Below are 19177 nucleotides of genomic sequence, written 5' to 3'. Positions count from 1 at the left end.
CAGGATGCAGCCACTGCTAAGAACTGCATCCTGGGGCAGGGGTGATAAACACTGACCCTGCTCTCCTGCTGCTTCCTCAGCCAAACCCAGGCAAGGAAGCCTGGATGTACAGTCATGAAGTCTGTGGAGCCTCCTGAGGCAAGGAGCTGGCAGAGAAGGATGAAAAACTTACCCTGAGAGGGCACGTGTGGATAACCACATAAACTGTTTTTCAAAATTAACTACTCAGACCCCAACATGTAAAACAGAATAGGTCCCCAAGCAGTTTGTCCATCATCATTTTGGGGGTGCATCCTCCATTGTTGAAGACAAATGTGTCATTGATTACAACTTCCCCCTTTCTTATAGAGACTTTCTCAATTAATTGTACCTTCAAACCTAAGAGCAATGCAGAAAGAGAAAATGTCTTCTGCAGGAAGTGGCTGAGCGGAAGGAAGAAGTATAATCTAGGTACAAGTTTCCCTGCAGCTCTGATTTGGTTCAAGAATGTAGGTTATCTAGTAGAGTAGATAGACTACTTGTTCTTTAGGAAATCTCCCTTGAATGTTTCAACTCTCAATCCAATTTCAACAAATATTGGAGGCCATGAGTCTAGGTTGTATGCCTATAATATAGCTCTTTCTTGTTGTCAAGTGAGTATGACCCCTACTCTGAGCTAGAAGAAGGGTCTGTATTCTGTTATGGAAACTGAAGAGCCTAAAAAGCAGAAATAAAATTTGTGTATGGAAGGTTATATCCTCCTTTTTCCAAATTGAACCAAGGACTCAATGCTTCATAAATATTGTTTTAAGCATGCACTATTGTGTAGGCAACTGCATGATCTAGACAAGGGGTTGGCAAACTGTGACATATTGGTAAAGTCTGGCCTACTGCCTTTTTGGGAAATAAAGTTTTATTTGAACACAGCCATGCCCATCTCTTTATTTACTGTTTGTGGCTCATTTCATGCTATAACAGCAAAGATGAATGGTTGCAACAGAGATTTTGTGGCCTGCAAATCCTAACTTATGTGCTACCTGAGCCTTTGCAGAAAAATTTTGCTGACCCCAGTATAGACTGCTGCATGAGTAACCAAATCTGTAGCTTTCTGTTAATTCTGGTTTTAAGAATTAGTGGTTTGTCCCCACCTCAAGAATAGACAAATATCACATCATTTCATTTTAAGTCTTTTATCCTCTTTTGTTTTATACTTAACATATTAATGTATTCATTTCTTTAGGAGATTGGCACTGATTATCAACTGTGTGGTACTCTTTCATGGTATTTGTATCTTGTACACTGCCACTATCACAGTCTTAAGTTTTTTTGTGTGATTTACACACATGTCCAAATGCCATATAGCACCAAGTATTTTTCACAAGATTATGCACAAAACCTGGGTTGGGTGTGGAGGGTCATAGTGTTTTGAAGTCTTTACAAAGTCTTGTATTACAGTATTCTCTTAATTATTTTAAGCCAAAGTATGTGCACATTAGACTGCATTATCTCAATTAATCCTACTTTTGGCCTGCTGTGTATCTTTCTACTAGACTCTAAGCTCCTCTGTTTTTGCTCATTAACGTATACTTAGTCTTTCCACAGTTCTTGGCATATAGTTAGTGATTAGATATTTAGTAGATGAATGGCATCAAGCATATACTGGAATTTGTTGCACAATGTAAGATAGGTGTCTAATTTAATTTCTCCAACTAATTGAAAGGTTAGCTATCACTTTTACTAAATGCTCACTTACCCACTTCTCTCTGGTCAGAGGGCCAGTATTATTTTCTACATTTGTGCCTTTACACTCTGGACTGCTTTTGGCTTTCGTGGTCTATTCCATCTTCTAACTAATTTTTTTCTTCAGTGTAGTATTATTAGAATATACATAAACTGATGGACTAAATCAGGTCCATCTGACTCTTCTCTTCAAAAATTCCTTCATTTTTCAACTTATTCAAGAAAACATTTCAATACCCTTGTTAATTCACTGGAAAAAATGCATAGAGGATTTTTTACAAATTCATTGACATATTTTTAAATATTAAAGTATTTAAAAATATAAATATTTTCTATTCATTAACTTATGTTTATAAATATTAAGATATTTTATATCTATAATTAGTTACCCCTTTCTATATTCTTTCTTTTATTTAAATATTTTCTTTATTTTAATATTTTAGTTTTTTCCCAGAATTTTATCTGTCATGCTAGCTTTTACATTCCTAATTGTTTCTTTTTCAAAAATATTTTTATTGAAACATACTGATTGTACATATTTATGGGATACAGAGTTGTATTTCACTACGTGTATACAATGCATGTTGATCTATTCAGGATAATTAGGCTATTCTTCATTGCACAACTTTATCATTTCTTTGTGACGTGCATATTTGAGCTCCTCTCTTCTGGACGTTTGGTTACATGCAGTAAAACATTATTGATTATTGAATTCTGGGTTGCCTGTACACCAATAGGGTTTATTTTTCCTATCTTGCTGTAGTTTTGTGTCCATTAATCAGCCTTTCGCTATCCCTCCTCGTCCTCCCCTTTTTCACCTCTAGTAACCATAGTTCTTCTCCCTCCTCTTGTTTCTTTTTAAATTAAAGAAAACCAAAATTATTTTACTGTTTCCTACCAATATCTTTATTTTTCCCTCTTTCTTCTTTTTTGTTGTTGATAAGTTGTACTTAGTACTTTTATTTTTAATAACTGTTGCATTCTAAGTGTATTTAATGCTATAATTTTTTTCTGAATATTGCTTTAACTACACATCACAATTTTTTGCATGTAGAATGCCATTGTCATTTATATATAATTGCGCTTTCCTCTTTAACACAAGAATTATGAAAGTGATATGTCTTTTTACTTTTCAGGTATATGAAGCTTTATTTTGCTATAGTTTGTTATTGGGTTCTAACTTTATTGCAGTCTAGTCTGAAAACATATTTCATATAGTAGTTATTGTTTGGAATTTTTGAGAATTTTTTGTAGTTGGATTCATAAACAGTTTTAATATTCCCCATGTATGCAAAAAGCACACATATTCTGTGTTCGGACGTGAAGTTTATATATGTTTTTCATATATATAAATAAGACTAATAATACAAACACATACACATATTTCTTCTGTAGCATGATTTAGCTTTTGTCAGCTTGATCTATCAATTCTGAAGAGCATATGTTAAAATCACCAGCTACAGTTGTTTATTTCTCCCTATAATTCTATCAGTTGTAGTTTTATATATTTTAAATCCTTGTTGTTAGCTGTGTATATGTTCAGGATTATTACAACTTCTTGATTTATTTTAACATCTCTCTTATCTCTTATGATGCATTTTGCCCCAGATTCTATCTTCTATCTTGTCTGATATTAAAAATTCAACAGTGGCTTTATATATATAAAATATAAAAGAGTGTGTGTGTGTGTATTTTTTTTGCTTTATATTTGCTTCACAATATCTGATTTTCCATCTCTTTATTTTTAGCCATTCTGTTTCATTTTGTTCAAATGTGTTTCCTTTAGGCAAACTATTCCTAAATCTTACTTTTATACTGCCTGAATAATCTTTGTTACTTAATTGGTGATTTTAACCCATATTCATTTACTTTAGTCACTTTAATATTAAAACTTAATGCCTGCTACTTTATTTTATATTTTACACTTTTCATACTTTCTTCTTGTTTCTTTTTTTATATCTATCTACCCACTTACCATTGGATAAATCAAATTTTTGTCTGCTGTTTAAAAGTTATACATTTTTTTTTTATTATCCCAGCTTACTTTGAGTCAGTCTTAGGTTACTTTTTCCTAGCAATATATAAAGCAGACCAGTATCTATGTCTTTATCATTTAACAAATTAATAACGATAGCATAGTGTCCTCTAGCTTATCTTCCCTTACCAATTTTTTTTTTATTTGTATTTCAGGAGTTTTGGTTAAATATATTTATAAGTGTAGCTTTTACAAAATCATTAGTTCCAGCTCACCTAAACTTCTTTCTATCTAACTATAATGTGATTCCAGTGCTTCCCTGATGTTAATTAACTAACATCTCTGGTGCTGCTGCTTTCCTACCACATGTCCCCAAAGGTTCCTACTGCATGGCACCAAAGGGTAAATTAGTGACCAGGATGTCCTAGCTTCAGAGCATGGAGTAGGTTATCCCTGATTTACCTCCAGATGTAGGCTTACCCAAGTGTATTATTCTGTTTCTGTTGATTATATCAAAATACCTGGAACCAGGTAATTTATAAGAAACAATATTTATTACTTTTAGTTTTGGATGCTGGGAAGTCCAAAGTCCAGGGAACAAATCTGGTGAGAGCCTTGGTAGTGGTGACAGTGACTCAGGGGTGTCACATGGCAGAATGGCAAGCAGAGAGAGAGTTTCTCATGTGCTCTCCTTTTAAAGCCTTCAGAACCACACTCAAAACCACCATTAAGCCATCAACTTATTATTCCATTTACTAGGGCATAGTCCTCACAATCTAATCACCTCTTCAAGATCCTACCTTTCAATTACCGTAATAGGATTTCCCACCCTCTTAACACTGTCACAATGGGGGTTAAGTTTCTAATGCATGGACTTTGGGGGACACAGATTCAATCCATAGCACCAGGATATGTAGAAAAGATTAAAGATTAAATTGCTGTCCCCCGTATCTAGTTGCTGACATTCTGCTTCAGATCCTCAGTTTCCCAAAGACATCTGGAAATATCTGTTCTGTCTCTTAAGAGTTTCTCACAAGCTTTTTTGTTAATTGATGAATGAGACCCTGAAGCCCATATGTGTTTCTTTTTTCTCTTTTGGCATCTCCAAAGTTAAATTTGAGAGAGACAGGAAATAGCTTTTGTTAGTTTGCTGTGTTGTACTAAACTGGAAATGTTCCCCTACCTAATTCAGTCATTTCTGCCTTTATTTATTTTTGTTATTAATTTCATCATCTTATTTTCTATAGGAATGTTTGCTCATATTCTAACTTGTTACAATCAGTGCTTGATTTATTAACATACTTTATTGTTTAAATATGAAAGCAGTTAAAATTATGAATCTGACTCGTTTTATGCCTTTGGCCAAATCTTTTGGTTTCAATGTACATTCTTCTTCTTGTCATCACTTTTTTGTAAATAGTCTATATTTTTCATTTTTACCATTTCATTTTCTTTTTGACTTGGATAATTAGGAAACAGTTTTTAATTTATAATGTTTTAATTAATTTAATGTCTTATTACATCATGGTCAGATAGTATTGTCTTCAAGTTTTGATTTTTCGAAAGTGATACTTTTGTTATAGATTAATATGGTTACTTTTGATTAAAATGACATTAAACTTACACCTGTGTTCTCATTCACTTTTCTTTACTTAACCTAGTAAGCTGAAAATCATGTAGGAAAGTTATACATCATTTTTTTATTTTGTGTTTTACAGCTTTGGTTATCTATTTTGACGTTATGTTGAAAGTACATATGATATAACTTAAAGATTTTTTTTTACTTTTAAGTATACTTTGTCTGATGTTAATATTCTGACTACTACCTTTGTTTGTAGGTGGATAAACACACCAGTGTATAAGTGTCCACCTACATTTAACATAAATCTAATTGCAGCTTTTTGTTTTATTGTAACTTTTAAAAATATAATGTTGCTGTTTGTTTCTTTTACTAAGAAAATTTAAACAATTTAAATTAATGGTTATAATTATTCAAGGTCTAATTGCTGTCATTTCATTTTATGCTTTACTTTTCTTTTATTTTTATTGGTTTTTACTATGGGTTATTTTCAAGTTTTTAAAAAGTACAGTTGACCCTTGAACAATTCAAGGGTTATGGGTGATGACCCCTACCCCAGTAGAAAATCCTCATATAACTTTCTGCAGGGTACATACCCCAAGCTGTGGGGTGGGGGTGGGGAACTCATTATCACTTAAGTAGTAGTTAAGTAGTTACATAACTACTAATAGGCTACTAATAGCCTACAGTTAGTTAGGCTACTTAACTATTTGGTTAGGCATGTCACAAATGCATTCCAGTATATTTATTGGAAAAAATTCATGTATAGGTTCAAAGGTTTTTGCTGTATTCTCTTAACCATATCTATAATTTAAAAAATTAAGAACAAAATAATACCATTTGAATGCTCCATATGTAAGTTTTTGATACAGTCTTGGGCTCTAAGAGATTGTTATTAAAATGTAATTTAAAACATGTTTTCAGTTAGCTTTATAATAATATTTACAACAAATAGTTACACTGGCAGGCTAATCGATTTTCAGTATTATTCGTTTAATAGCATTTTTTCCTAATTCCTAAGTTCTAAGTTATTCCTTATTTCTTAGAGTATGTCTTCAAGTAATAACTTATTACATATTTATGGAGGATATAGTTTTCATGAGCTTCCCATATTGAGAGTGACATTCTAATTATCATAACATGAAATAATAATTAGCTGAGTTTAACATTTTGATTTACTACCTTTTTTCCTGAAGATTTGTAGGGCAAACTTTATTATTTTAAGTATAATTTAAAGGAAATGTCTAAAGTCAACCTGGCATTTGGATGCTTATATTTTTTTCAGCTTTGTACTTCAGATTTTTAATGAGAATTTATTGATGTAGACCTCCTTTCATTGTGTTTTTTCCTTCTAATTTGCTTTGTTTTATGTTTGTTTTTGTTTTGTTTTGTTTTTATTTTAGCCCATTAATATTTTCTTCAATTTTTCTTTTTTTCTATTTCTGTTTCTTTTCTAGAAACACTGTTGCCGGTATTTATTGCCTGTTTTATGATATTGTCTATTTTTTCTCTAAGATTGTTTCTCAAATTTGTTGTGTCATATCAATGATTCCATTTTCTGTTGCATTAAATATGCTTTTAACTTCAAACTCGTCTATGCTCTTTAGCACTTCTAGCATGACTTATTTCTCTTATGAAATGTTTAGTTTTCTTACTTATCCTACTTCACTTTCTCTTCAATCTGGTATAACAAAGAGTTACCTTAAAGTATCATTATATTTATGGGATATATCATGTCACAGGTTTACTTATTTCTGTTTTCAAGTTGATATTCTCATTATCTTCTCAGATATTCTCATAATCTGTAGTATTTATTAATAGGTTCCAAGTTGCCTGGTTTTCCTTTTTTTAATCATGAAATGATATGACAGCCTTTTTGTATTTGGCATTATGACATTAATTTTTTAAATTATGAATTTCGTTTTTCGACCTACAATAGGAAGGCATACTTACATGCCTAGTTTCCAGCCCAGTTGCTGTTTTCTAGCAGTCTGTCAATCCAGGGCAGTTCTCTGTACTAAGGTGAGATATTTTTAAATCTCGCCACTCAGAAATAAATGATAATTCCTGGTATTTCTTGCTACCAAGACATGTAGTAGGACCACCCCTGTCTATATTGCTCTACTTTGGGGTCTGTAGCTGAAAGTATGCAACAAGCAATTGCACACAGTGCATCAGCCTCCTTCCTGCACCCTCTCTCTTTTCTGACAGTTGCTTTCTGAACAAATAGGGAATACTGAGGGAGTTACAGAACTTGGCTTGAGGTCCCCTGTTCCTGGGCAAGACAGTAGAGGTTGTCTACCTCCCTCTTTGGATAGACTGGTTCTCAGGCAGTGAGTGATGGTGGCACAAAGTGTCTCCCTATCTTCGTAGTGAAGCTTGGACACTTTTCTTAATTCAACTTCATGACTCTTTCATATTCTAGGAACAATTATTTTTAGTTGTGGTGTTTATTTTGAGTTATGAATTTTTCTTTTTTTAATGTGTTTTTACTGGTAATTTAGTGGAAAGTAGGGAGAGGCTCCATCAGGCACTGCTAGCCAGGCATCATTTAAATGGACTGTCCAGTGCTTCCCCTTCACCACTTCTCAGGAGCTGTTAGCACCAGTAAAACCAACACCACATTTCTCTTGAGGAAAAAATGGGGTCCAAAAGTTGTGTTATTTTATTTATTTAAGTCCATGAAAAAAGGGGCCGGCCCGGTGGCTCACTGCTACAGTGCGCTGCTTGGGAGCGCGGCAGCGCTCCTGCCGAGGGTTCGGATCCCACATACAGACTGGTTCCCGCTCACTGGCTGAGCGAGGTGCGGGCGCAACACCGAGGGTTGCGATCCGTTGCTGGACACGAAAAAAAAAAAAAAGACAACAAAAAATAAAATAAGTCCATGAAAAAAGAATCTAGAAAAGTTATAAATGCATTGGATAATAATATAATCTTTCTGGAACTTTCCCCTAACGTGTAGAGAATCTATAAACTATTACCTACTTAGTAGTAAACAGATATTTATTTTAAAAGGAGCTATAAGTACAGATTTTCAACTATATCCAGCATCTTCTGGTTTTTTTTTCTAGAAACACTGTTGTCAGTATTTATTGCCTTTTTATGATTATCACTAATAATCAGTTTATTAGTACCTACTTCGGGAGTGACCTTGTTAGAAAATCTCACTCTACGGCCGACCCCGTGGCTCACTTGGGAGAGTGCAGCGCTGATAGCGCCGAGGCTGCAGGTTCAGATCCTATATAGGGATGGCCAGTGCACTCACTGGCTGAGCGCAGTGCGGGCGACACCAAGCTGAGGGTTGCGTTCCCTTTACTGGTTGCGCGCGTGCGCGCGCACACACACACACACACACACACACAAATAAAGAAAATCTCACTCTATGCTAAATTAGTGTTGTCATTCAGATTAGGTAATGATATTGTTCATGCAGCCAATTTCAGCTCATTTTGCTTACACTATTCTCTGAGAAAAACACTTTTGTTAAAGATAGATGCCATATATCAAATATATCTATTTGAGCAGAAATAATGAAGAAATATGGCATAGCTTCATTTTAATAGCACCAAAATGTAGGCAAAACTGACTCCTATTCCTTCTGTTGTGGAGCTTATACTGTTGTGGATAAGATAGACATCAGTCAGGTACTCCAAAGATCATCGTAAAAACTCTGATTCCAGTGCTAAAACCACTTTATAAAGTTTTATGCAAATATCAGTTACTGTTTTGCCCTTGTAAAGTAAGATCAGAGAATGTTGCTTTTATCTGTTTGTAAAATTTCTGGAATGAGAGCTCTCTTAAAATCTTGCCTGCAAAAATAGTATTTTTTACTTTTTAAAGAAAAATATTTTTCATGCTTGCTCAGGGTAAGTAGAGAGAGTACAAAAGTTCAATCGCACTATTGATGTTTCCATATAAGGATATTTCTATCTCTAACGGAGTTATATTTAAATTGTATTGATTCAGTGATATGAGTACATGTTCTGTTTTCATCTGTCTGAAAGAAATAAACAAAAAATTTACACAGCAGGTACACCTGCAGAATGTTAAATGAGAGCCACGGTTCTCTGTAGGAATGTGTATGTTTATTTGTGGTGAAATTCTAGGGCGGATATCTGTGGCATTCGTGTTAAAGATGACAGAAGAGATGAAGAGATTGATCGTGAAAGTTAAAAGACACTGACCTGCAATCCTTAACTTTTTCTTTTTATTCGTGTCCTCCCAGCCAAAGTCTTTTCTCCAAACCTCAATTCTCTGAAGCCTGAGTTCCAAAAGGCATTTCAGGCTCTCTGTTTCTATTACCAGCCCTGTTGAACTGCTCTCCCTGCTGTCAGTCAGCCTGACTTGCAAACCTTTGGACCTCCTCTTTGGAAAGGTTATTGATCCCTGACATAAATCTCTTAAACATGTGGGAAGAGAACTGCTTTAGAAGAAGAAAACTCAACCTTTGCCAACCATGCTTCTTTTGTCAGGTTCTTTACCCCCTTGAAAAGCAATTTTCTCTTCCTTGTGAAATGGAGGTATCTCAGGCCCATTGTGTCCTCTTTGCCTGGAAGGTAGGGTCCACATTTGGACAAACAGGCCAAAGCGAAAGGTCATCTGACCTGGTTATAGAAATAAAAGCTAATCAAGCCATCTAGGAGCAGGTCCCCCCTGACCTTTCTCTCAGGGCGATCTGGAGACTTCTGTCAGGAAGTGTTATTTACTGATCTCCTTGATGTAAGTATCTTGAAGGTGTCTTCTATGTCATGTTCACATGTCCCCTGCGACTAGCACAGTACCTGGCACATAGTTTCATTCACTACCTGCTGGTTGAATCATGAGGGAGGTGTTTTAAGTTCCATTAATAATAACAGCAGCTAATTGAACACCATTTTGCATTCAGTGTTAAACTAGTCAGAGACTCCCGTAAGTGATCCATGGTTTCCAGTAATAGTTCTTGTATGGGAAGTGACAATGATGACATGTGCCTTGGAGTTTCTGTAAGGATTAAATGAGAATTATATTCCAAAGTGACTGGTTCAGGTTGACACATGGTAATGGGAGGAACAGAGGTATGAAGTTAGACCTGGGATTGTTTCCACTCTGCCATCTACTCCTAGTGGAAACTTGAAGAAGCTCTGTGACTTCTCTGAACAATGAGGTTGACAGCACTTGCAGTGATAAAGAGAGTCACTTGCAATGATAAAGTGAGATGATAAAAAAAGATAAAGGGTCCTACAAGTACAAGAAATTTTGTATTAGTGGATAGAATCATGGGCTGAGGTTTCCAAAACCTGGATTTGGCACCTATTAGCTCTGCTTATGCCCAGTGAGACAGTTTCTTACTGTGTAAAATGAAAGGGCTCACTTAATGTATTTTTGATACTTTTCCTACTAATAGTGATGTATTTGTAGAAATTCTCTTAACATGAATACCATATCAAAATAATCATGTCTATAATTTTATGCCTACGAGTACTAAGAAAACCTTTCACTAGAACTTTTTTCCATCCTCTGAATAATGTCTGAATTTATACAGTTCATTCTGCTTTCTTGTATGTAAAGAATTTAGCTGAAGTTAGTAACACTAAAGCTTTTATCATTCGTTCTCAACTCACTACTAATGAGTTCAGCTCCCTTCTGTTGCTCAGTTTTGGTGGCATGAGAGAGTTGGGATAGATCAGTGTGGGCTGTTTCACAGTTTGTCCCACATATCAGTGGGTTAATCTAGTGTATGCATTCATAAAAATGAAAATGCTGCCTTGGGACAAGAATTTCTAGACTTTGCAACCACGACAACTATCTCCCGCCTCTTTGTTTCATAAATGTCACTCCTATAGTACATGGAAGGGCTTTGGAGTTCTTCCCATCCAAACCTCTTATTTTTCATATGGGAAACTGAGGCCCAGAAAAACAATTTACAGAGGTCATAGGATCTGAGCAAAGAAAGTCCCAACGAGTTGCACACCATATACTTGGTTACCCTACCAGAAGGTAACCACCAAGAAAACAATTTGGCATGTTCTCATAGTACAGTGTCCACTGTGAAATCTGCCCTTTTGATTTCTTGCTACTCTTCAAATAAAATCAGAGGTGTTCATTTTAGTTCGTGTATGACATTTTATAGCATTTAGCACTTTTAACTGAGAATTAGTGTTGTGGTAGTCATTTTTGAGTTCTTTGGATCATTCTTTCCTGGTTCTGGCTGACTTAACTGAGGACTTATTCTGTGCTAGCCACTGTGCTAAATGCTTTACATGGGCTGTCTAATTTAATCTTCCTGCAAGGAAGGTTGTGAACTACAAGGAACTGCATATTACAGGTGAGGAAAGCAAAGGTAGGGAAGGGTAAGTAATTTTTCAGCACTACGTAGCTAGTACATGGTAGGCCTGAGATGAATTCAAGTGGTCTGACTCTAACTTAGCTAGCCTTCACAATTGGCACATGGTAGAAAGAGCAAGGAGTAGATCTTGTCAATAACACGGATGTTCTAAAATCAGCTAGGTACATGGCTTTACTGGATGCTCTAGCATGTTCACACTGAAGTACAATAGCTTCATGGAAAACAATTCCTTATAGCCATATGTGTGTGTGTGCACATATATTTATAAATTATATATAAGTAATATGTCTAATATCTAAGTAGTTTTACCTTTTTTCTCAAATTTTGTTAGTTTATGTTGGTAGGGAAGGTTAGCCCTAATATTTATTAGAGGGAGAAAGGGTTATCTTCACAGCATCTTGCATGTAGCAACTCTTCAATAAAAACCTGTTGAGTTAATCCTTATTTTTTAGAAAATGGAAATGGCTCAGAACCAAAAGATCCATGTGTGATAATCCTGGTTTTAATGGTGACTAGTTCTGGTTTTAATGGGTTAACTGTGAGGACTAGACCAGGTTGGTTCTTTTCTCTGAGCCTTAGTTCTCCAGACCTAAAGTAAGACCAGAAGTGTAAGGATCCCTGATTCTTCAGTAGTGAGTTCACTGTAGGGCCCACAGTTGGAGGATCCACTGGACATTTGAGCCTAGCAGGCTGGGTTGCCTTGGCATTGTCAGGCTCTGGAAAGATACACTCACACCAGGGCTTCAGATGAGCACACACCTCATCAGCAAGGAGGAAGGGAGTTGGAGGGATTTTAGAGCAGCACTGCTCTATCTTTTGTATCCTCTTACAACCTAGTCACTGAGAAAGCTTGCAATCGATTCCTTGTCAGGCACAGTAGCGTTCTGAGCATCTGCTAAAGGCAGGTGAATAAGAGTTGTACGACCAGGGCTGTGGTAAGAAACTAACAAGCCAGTAATGGCTGTTTGGGCCTCATAAAAGAATTCTAATTAGAGACTGTTAGTTAGAGTGCAGAAGCCCCTAGGACCCAGTGAGAGTGAAAGGGAGCAATAGCCACATCAGCAAGATGGCCAGAGGGACCAAGTTAGAAAGAGGGAAAGTGAAATAAGCAGTGTGAGTGGGGCAGAGTCCATTTAAAATATAGTTTCAAGGTGACTGAGAGCAGTGCACAGCTGTGGCAGTGCAGACCACCCAGAACTGAAAACATCCAGGAAGGAGCACTTTGCAAGCAGCATGGGGACCCCCGGGTTCTGAGCTGTTAAACCATTGGCATCTAAGAGTGTTGAATTGAATCGACCTATCCTTGATTCTTGCTTCTTTCCCTTATCGTTTTTCTACCAACCAGGTAAAACCCAAGGAAGTACAGGTCGCAAACCTAAAAGATAGCTGAGGTTTAGGAAGTGTGGTGGTCTAAAACTTCCACGTGGCCAGTCTGAGAACTACAGGTTTTTGTCCTTCTGTCCGCAGATTCACTTACTTTTCCTGATAAGAAAACGTCTTAGACTGCATAATTACAGGAATAGTATAAGTTCATGGTCCCTCATGTACAGTCCTAAATCCCAAATGCTCTGAAAACTGTCTTTTTTATAAGTTTGTGGCAAACTAATTTGGTGGTATGACCTGACCCAAACTGAGAATATGCTGTTTACTATACCTCGCTTAGTGGGAATATTCATATGCTTGGTGGCAAAAATATTCACACGTTTGATTACAAATTGCTTTCATAGACCCTGCTGTGTATTATGTAATATATGGAAAGTGCATTTAATTACCTTTCTGAAGTTGGAAGAATTCTGAATTCCAAAAACATCTGGCTGGCCTCAAGGATTTCAGACAAGAAATTGTGAACCCATAAATTGTTTTACTTCAGTTTGGGGATATTTGTCCCTTAAGGATATGAATAAATGATTCTTTCGTTCCTCATCCCTTACAAAGAAAACAATGTGGGGGGAGGGGAGAAGCAAAACGGAATCGGTGACTCTCATGCTAATAAACTGTAGCAGAAGCTTTTCGGGATCTGAGTCTTCAATTCGAGTAAATCCTTTGGTGGACCGAAATCTGGATCTTTACATTTCCTGCAATTAAAAAAAAAAAAAAAAAAAAATCATAGAATTTGCTACGGAACTGCGTCCTTCTCCTCTCCCCCTTTGCAGCCGAGCTGCCTATCAGAATGTGCTTGCGACTCACAGAACCAGGGCGCCACCTTTCTTCCAGATTTGGAATTGAATCTTTACACAGCTACCGGCTGGCTTGCTTAAGCCGTTCAATTGGCTAGACACAACAGGGAAAGTTCTTTGACCCTAGTATCACAAAGGAAGAACTATAAAGAGGGCAAGAAAAGGGTTTTCTTTTCTTTGGTCCCTGAGCAATTAAATTGGTAACCTAATCTTATGTTAGGGAGTGTGGTCCATAAACCCCGTGTTTAATGAGTTTACACCTAGTGTCATTTTACACACTAGACGTTTTAATTTACAACCTGCATCATTGCAGCACTTTTCTAGGCCTTTTACTATGTAATAAGCTATACGCTTAGCTGCTGAGGCTTTAAAAATATAGATACACTATATTAGTTCAAATTTTTTCTTTCTTTTCAATTTTCAGTTGCAAATTAAACATGCAGTTACAGAAGCAGAGATTCAAAAATTGAAGACCAAGGTAAGCACCAATACATGGTGTTTGAATTGCACTTTTTAAACTCACGAATAAATTTAACCCTAGGACCAAAGGATTTGTTTCCGTGCGTTTGAAAGAATGCAAATGAGAGAGATTCATTTCCACTGTTAGGTGCATAGACAAAGATGCCAGTGAGAGAATGTACCTACTTCCCCCTCAGTGCAAATAACACCATATTTTAAATACATGTATGTATTTGTACATATGTGGCCAGTTTTTTTCTCAGAAAGTAATATTTTAATGACTCAATATCCTTAGTATGTTTTGATCACTAATTCTTTAAGCATAAGCTATAATATATCTTTGTCTTTACTTTATTGTAAATAGGTTTAATCATTTACTTTTAGCTTATTCATCAGAAACAATGTACTGTGATGTAGCACATTATCTTTGGTAGAAATAATTTATAATTCCATTAACAAATATTAAGAACGTAATAAATGCATAATTGATTTTAGGTGCCAGTTACTACTGGAAATTTTTAGACAGGTTTAGTTCACATTATTTAAATTTGGGGGAGAGAAAAGGTCTTGATAATAAGGGGTGTGTATTTTTAGTCTTTATATTTAAAATAATACAAGATTCAAAAGTGCATTTTTAATTGGTATGTTATAAAGTACTTGTATGAGACTTAGTCTTGCAATTTTTTTGTTTAGTTTTATCAAACGCACAATTTCAGAAATTTGAAAATATCTTTTGAATTACTTTTAAAACAATATCCTTTGTTGTTTCTGTGGTTTTTTAAAAATTAAGACATAATTAATCCTCCACCACTAATGATCTGTTTCTTTGTTCACACTGAACACTTGTTTTGGTTTTTTCATGTGTTTTAAATGTAGATGAGTTAGCAAAGCTGTTTTGGTTAAATGGTATTCTAAGCTAATTCACTGTCGCTCTTTAGTCAAAACATGTCTATATATCATTCATGGTGTCAGCCCAGCTCTGTGAATAATAATTTTTAAATTAGTTTGGTAAATAAACAACTTGATACAAAGCATTGCTTAATAAAAGATGCAGTAAAAAAACCTAGTCCTGTTTTAAATTGTTATTGTTTCTTGACATAGAAAAGAAGAATAGAAGATTTTAAAAAATTGTTTGTTATAGCAAGGGAAAAAGATCCCCTGTGATAGTAAGTGCTTTAACAGAGTTATGTGTTAGACTATCAACATTTAAACTTAGAAATTGTTTTAAATTAATATTTTGTATTTTTCTCTTTATTAAATTGGCACATAACAGCTACAGTTCAGCTTACTTTACTTTGATTCTTCATTATCCATGTTGATAATAGAATTTCTAATTTTGGAATGTTTTTGGCTACCTTTTTACTTTGTCATCTGTTTTGCAAATGTGTTTAGTTAAAAGTATACACAAAAGCGTGTGTGTGTGTGTATGTATATATGTTCATATAAATACATATTTCCATTTGCTGAATGCTGTATGATTTTGGAATGTCTTGATTTTGGAATGTCTTGATTTTGAACATTGATAGTTTGTAATGACTCGGCATCCTTTTGGGCATTAAAGAAGGTATATGAAGTAGATAAAGCACTAGTTTGAAGGCCAGACAGTTATTTTGAATAAGTGGCTTTTAAGCCCTCACCTAAAGGATCGGTCTTGAATTTCTGTAGAAATGAGGGTGTTAGACTAGTATACTGTCTATTCCTAAGAGTCCCTGGAGGCAGAAACCACAAAAAGCTGCCTTTCTCTTCCATTGGAGAGATTAAATCAATCAAGCAACGGTTTGTATTTTTACTTATACTATCTTTTATACATTTATGGGAATTGGGGTTTATAAGGCTCTAGAAATTCATAACACTGCCTGTAAAATAATTAGCTACAGACTGTGTTCATGTCAACTGAAATAAAGGCTTAATAATATCAATAAAAGGGTTAAAAGTGAAGTAAAAATAGCTAGCATTTATCAGATGATTGTTATGCCCGAGGATCTATTCGAAGCATGCTGATGTGTTATATCACAATTCCATTGTACAGATGATATAATTGAACTTAGAGAACTTCAATTACTTGCCCAGTTTACCAGCTAGTAATGGCAGAACTGGGATTCTAATTTAAGCTGAATGATTCCAGAGTCCCCCTCATTACCATTAGGCCATATTGTGCTTCCATCCCTCTCTCTCTCTCCCTCCTTGCCTCTCTCCACTCCCTTTCTAGTTGATTTTTTACATATAATTATACATTTAAAAAACTCTCGAAGATAACACACTGGCATTCATTAGATATAATCAGTCAAACTCTAAAGCATCTTTTACTGCTCACAGAATTTCAGACCACATGGTATGATGGAAAGGTCATGGAGTTGGAATCAAATCCATGTTTTATCATTTATCAAATGTATGACCTCGGACAAATCATTTTGCTTTTTCAAGGCTTTCATTTTATCATCTACAAAATTATGAAGATAAAACTTGCTCTTCTCATCTCAAGGTGTTTTGAATATTGAGTATGTATAACAGTGGAATTTAATCTAAGACACGCTATAAAAATATGAGATTTTTGCTACAGAAGTACCCAAATTATCCTTGCCCTGACATTTGCTTTCTTCAGCTGCAGGCGGCAGAAAATGAGAAAGTGAGGTGGGAACTAGAAAAAACCCAACTTCAACAGAACATAGAAGAGAATAAAGAAAGGATGTTGAAGTTGGAGAGCTACTGGATTGAGGCTCAAACATTATGCCACACAGTGAATGAACATCTCAAAGAGACTCAAAGCCAGTATCAGGCCTTGGAAAAGAAGTATAATAAGGCAAAGAAATTGATCAAGGATTTTCAACAAAAGTAAGCAGTATCTAATGACTAAAGGATAGTTGTGTGTGTCTAAAGAAGGTTTATATCCAAAAATTTTGTCATATCTAGTGTAATAGAAGAGATGACAGCAGAATTATTCCTCTCAGTGCAGCATAAATAGACATTAAGTTTTGGAAACCACATCTGTCATTTTTTTCATATGAGATTATACTTAGTATATTTTACAATTTTTTGGCAACCTAATTTTTTTGATAGTTAATCATTGATAGTAACTGTTAAAACATTTGAATTTTTTCATCCTTTTTGGAATATCTCTGTGATTTAGAGGAAAGAAGCCCAACTGAAGTCCCACAGAATGATTGACTATCAGATATAGTGCATACAGAGCAGAAGTTGGGGCCTAGATCAAGCTGCTCCTAGCTCTGTTCTTAGAATCAGTAACTGCAGAATTTTCCCACTACAGACAGTGTAAATATTGACTAGCAAGACCCACCGCCCTCCCACTCTGCATATCTCAGCTGTTGAGAGAATCACAAGGGCCTCAGTTCTCTACAGTGAGAACGATAGTCGCCCCATTCTGGTTTTGAATTTCAACAGCTCTTTCTGAGCTACTGCAGCTTTGCTTCCACCTGTTGGATCTTGATGTAATGTCAGGGAAACCAGGGAGATTTTTACTTGGTTTTTCCATCAGTTACTTCTGCTTAGCTAAAACAAAAAAGTAGTGTGAATACCTTTCTGATCTTCCATGCCAAACCTTAGAAGCTGAGCATATGTGTAAGATTGATATGAGCACATATGTAAGATATGTCTCTGTTATTTCCTGTTATGAAAATAATATTTTTAATATTTAAAAGAGATTGCTGTAAAAAGCTTATTGTTCAAAGGGGGTAATTGCTCTTTGTGACTGAATTAAATACATTACTATTTTTAACTCTTTTTGCCAAAAATATCATCCCTAACTCTCCTTCATGTAATAATTTTATAATAAATTTTGTTAAATTTGCATATTCTATTTCAAGCTTTCAAAATGGAGCTATTTCTCCTTCTCCCCATATTATCCTTTAGTGTGTAGGTGAATGCTCCCCTCAGTGTTTCTACTCCAACCAGCCTCCTCTCCACTGTTATTTATAGAAAGAAATTTTATTACAATTATATTTTTTGAGCTCTTACCATCCAGTTCCATCAATTTACAATGTGTATGATATTGGAAATATGGAATCATTTCTACCTGACATGTAATTATTTTCACTAAATTACCCAAGGTGGGTCATTAGTGCCGTAGCTCCTATCTAAATGTTATGGGTGCTCTATAATCAGGAGCTACAGAAGAAAATCATAATAAGTAGAATCAAAGCATTTTTCTTTACTTTGTGACCCATGAAAGATGTCTTATTTTCTTTCATACTATTTCTCTAAGTATGATTGAGTTCTATTTATTTAAATAGCTATCCAGTTGTTTATCCCACTGTGAAGTTTAATGCTTCAGATAAGAACTTTCACATTTTCTTGTTTATTGAGTGTTTGATACAATCAGATCTATTATTTTCTTCTTAAGAGAGCTTGATTTCATCAAAAGACAGGAAGCAGAAAGAAAGAAAATAGAAGATTTGGAAAAAGCTCATGTTGTAGAAGTTCAAGGCCTACAAGTGAGGGTGAGTTGTACTCTAAAATCCACTAAATAATAAGGTGGTTTTGCCTGGTACTTAGAGAGGAGTGCTGGTTAGAGTTTTATGAATGGATTTTTTTTTTTCCCCTAGATTAGAGATTTGGAAGCTGAGGTGTTCAGGCTATTGAAGCAAAATGGGACTCAAGTTAACAATAACAACAACATTTTTGAGAGAAGAACTTCTCTTGGTGAAGTCTCTAAAGGAGATACCATGGAGAACTTGGATGTCAAGCAGACATCTTGTCAAGATGGTCTAAGTCAAGGTTTGTTTAACCTAACCACAAAGATTGTTTTTAATGACTGTGTAATTTGGCTCTATATTCTTCTTTTTCTGACCAGAGATTTAAAAGTTGAAAATGCCTTCCTATTTTGGGAAAGAGAAAAGTCCTGTCAAAGTAGGAGTATATCATTTTAGCTTTTGCCTTATCAAAACATGAATGCTTTAATGTAAAGAATTAACAAAATCCCAACTAAA

At 35.2% G+C, this 19177-nt stretch overlaps 1 protein-coding gene across 1 annotated transcript in view; it reads left to right on the top strand.

Moving 5' to 3' along the window:
* Nucleotides 1–19177, top strand: part of PPP1R9A (protein phosphatase 1, regulatory subunit 9A) — a 117696-nt gene that overhangs the window by 50883 nt on the left and 47636 nt on the right. The window contains exons 6-9 of the mRNA XM_008589724.1: nt 14200–14253; nt 16837–17066; nt 18592–18688; nt 18794–18965. Coding sequence (XP_008587946.1) covers nt 14200–14253; nt 16837–17066; nt 18592–18688; nt 18794–18965 — 553 coding nt within the window. The remainder of the gene's footprint in view (nt 1–14199; nt 14254–16836; nt 17067–18591; nt 18689–18793; nt 18966–19177) is intronic.

The sequence above is a fragment of the Galeopterus variegatus genome, unplaced genomic scaffold, assembly GCF_000696425.1.
Source record: "Galeopterus variegatus unplaced genomic scaffold, G_variegatus-3.0.2 Scaffold5613, whole genome shotgun sequence".
Taxonomy (NCBI): Eukaryota; Metazoa; Chordata; class Mammalia; order Dermoptera; family Cynocephalidae; genus Galeopterus; species Galeopterus variegatus.
This window is presented reverse-complemented; position numbering and strand designations above follow the sequence as displayed.